This window comes from Pistacia vera, unplaced genomic scaffold (genome assembly GCF_008641045.1).
Source record: "Pistacia vera cultivar Batoury unplaced genomic scaffold, PisVer_v2 Contig956, whole genome shotgun sequence".
Classification (NCBI taxonomy): Eukaryota; Viridiplantae; Streptophyta; class Magnoliopsida; order Sapindales; family Anacardiaceae; genus Pistacia; species Pistacia vera.
Window position 1 is genome coordinate 144,011 of NW_022196841.1, and position 1,478 is coordinate 145,488.

The 1,478-nt window shown below is 37.7% G+C and overlaps 1 protein-coding gene across 1 annotated transcript; it reads left to right on the top strand.

Moving 5' to 3' along the window:
* The first annotated feature begins 246 nt into the window (after nucleotides 1-246).
* Nucleotides 247-929, top strand: LOC116121023. The gene has a single exon (XM_031406983.1). It carries the CDS (start codon nucleotides 383-385, stop codon nucleotides 716-718), a length of 336 nt encoding a protein of 111 aa, XP_031262843.1. The 5' UTR covers nucleotides 247-382; the 3' UTR covers nucleotides 719-929.
* The last annotated feature ends 549 nt before the right edge of the window (nucleotides 930-1,478 follow it).

Genomic DNA, 1,478 nt, shown 5'->3' on the forward strand with positions numbered 1-1,478 from the left:
ATTTAAGTTTCTCCCACCTTTTTAACAAAGCTAAAATCTCTCTCTCCCTCTCCATATTATTTTGCAAACTGGCTTCATTTTATTGCTTCAAGCTCATATAAACATTCTTCCATTCTCTCTTACTCTCATGATCTTCTCATTCTCTTGATACACTCAATCTTTTAGTGTTCAACTCATTTCTGTCATTTACCCTTAGTTTTTTTTTTTTTTTGCTTCTTGCAGCCTCAATCTGTCTCCTCACCTCTTAACACAAACACATTCTCTTTTCTACCCATTATTTCTCTGTTCTTTTCACTCTCAAGTTGTATTTTTCCTCTTCTAGAAACATCCTTTTATTGTAGTTTCAACTCTCTTTCAGCATTTATTTTTCGGCAACCTTCATATGGGTACTTTAAAGGCAAGCTTAAAAGATGAGATGACGCCGCCGGTAGTAGAGACAGCGCATGCAGGAGCAGAGGCGAGCCGTTACAGTCACAGATCGATTGAAACACTTGTGGTCGTGCTAGCAGTGATTACCATCATAGGCGTTATTGCAGGGATCATTGCTAGGCTTTGCGGTGGAAGACATTTTGGTGGCAATGGAGAGAATGACATTGAAGGTTGGGTTGAAAAAAAGTGCCGGAGTTGCATTGACGGTGGAGTCCCAGCTGCAGCAGCACCGCCTCCACCTCCACCTCCTGAGGAGTCCAAGCCAGCGGCAGAAGAAACAAAGAAGTGATCAAAATGGAGATAAAAGAATATTTCTTCTACTAAATCACGTGTATTTTTATTTGTGAATTAGAATATCATAGACTTTAGTGTAAAATAGTAGTGGTTTCACTAAGCTGAATCATATTTATTGTTCTTTATGATACTCATGAACCCATCTTTCTTGTTCAAATGGAATGGGGTTTTAATTAGTTCTTTTGTAATAGCCAGTTAAACATTTAGTTCCACCGGATAATGTCAAAGACGTACAGTTTGCATTCACTTTTCCGGCGAGTTACAGTGGCAATTGCCGTACCTGAGACAAACATAATTCTTGGCACACGCGGAGTAAGTACAGCAACTTATTGGTATAGGAGAAATTCAATGATAACTCTGGAAAAGACAAGTACGGAGAGACAACAATAGTTTTGATTTTGCGCAATCCAACCGTTGCTTTACCAAAGCCAACCTTTTGCTCCATATCTTTACTGATTGCTAAACGGCTAAACCCATTAAAAACTTACCGTTGCCATTTCTTTTCTATAAGAAAAGTAAAATTTAATAAAAGCATTGCACAACACTCAAAGCATTGGGTGAAAAAGCTCTCTCCTATTCAGAGCTTTGCTGACTTGTAATAAGTAATGTCAAAACATGCATGATACCACATGCTTAAATTAAATTATTTGCATTCAAGTTTCACTTATATATCTACTTTAATCGTCACTGCCCGATGTTCTAATCAAGCTTCAAATTTTTGTTTGTTTTTTAATGACTTGGGTGTTTGGGTCAAT

Excerpts from the sequence above, each read along its gene's own strand:
- LOC116121023 (XM_031406983.1), top strand. The coding sequence starts at position 383 with ATGGGTACTTTAAAGGCAAGCTTAAAAGATGAGATGACGCCGCCGGTA.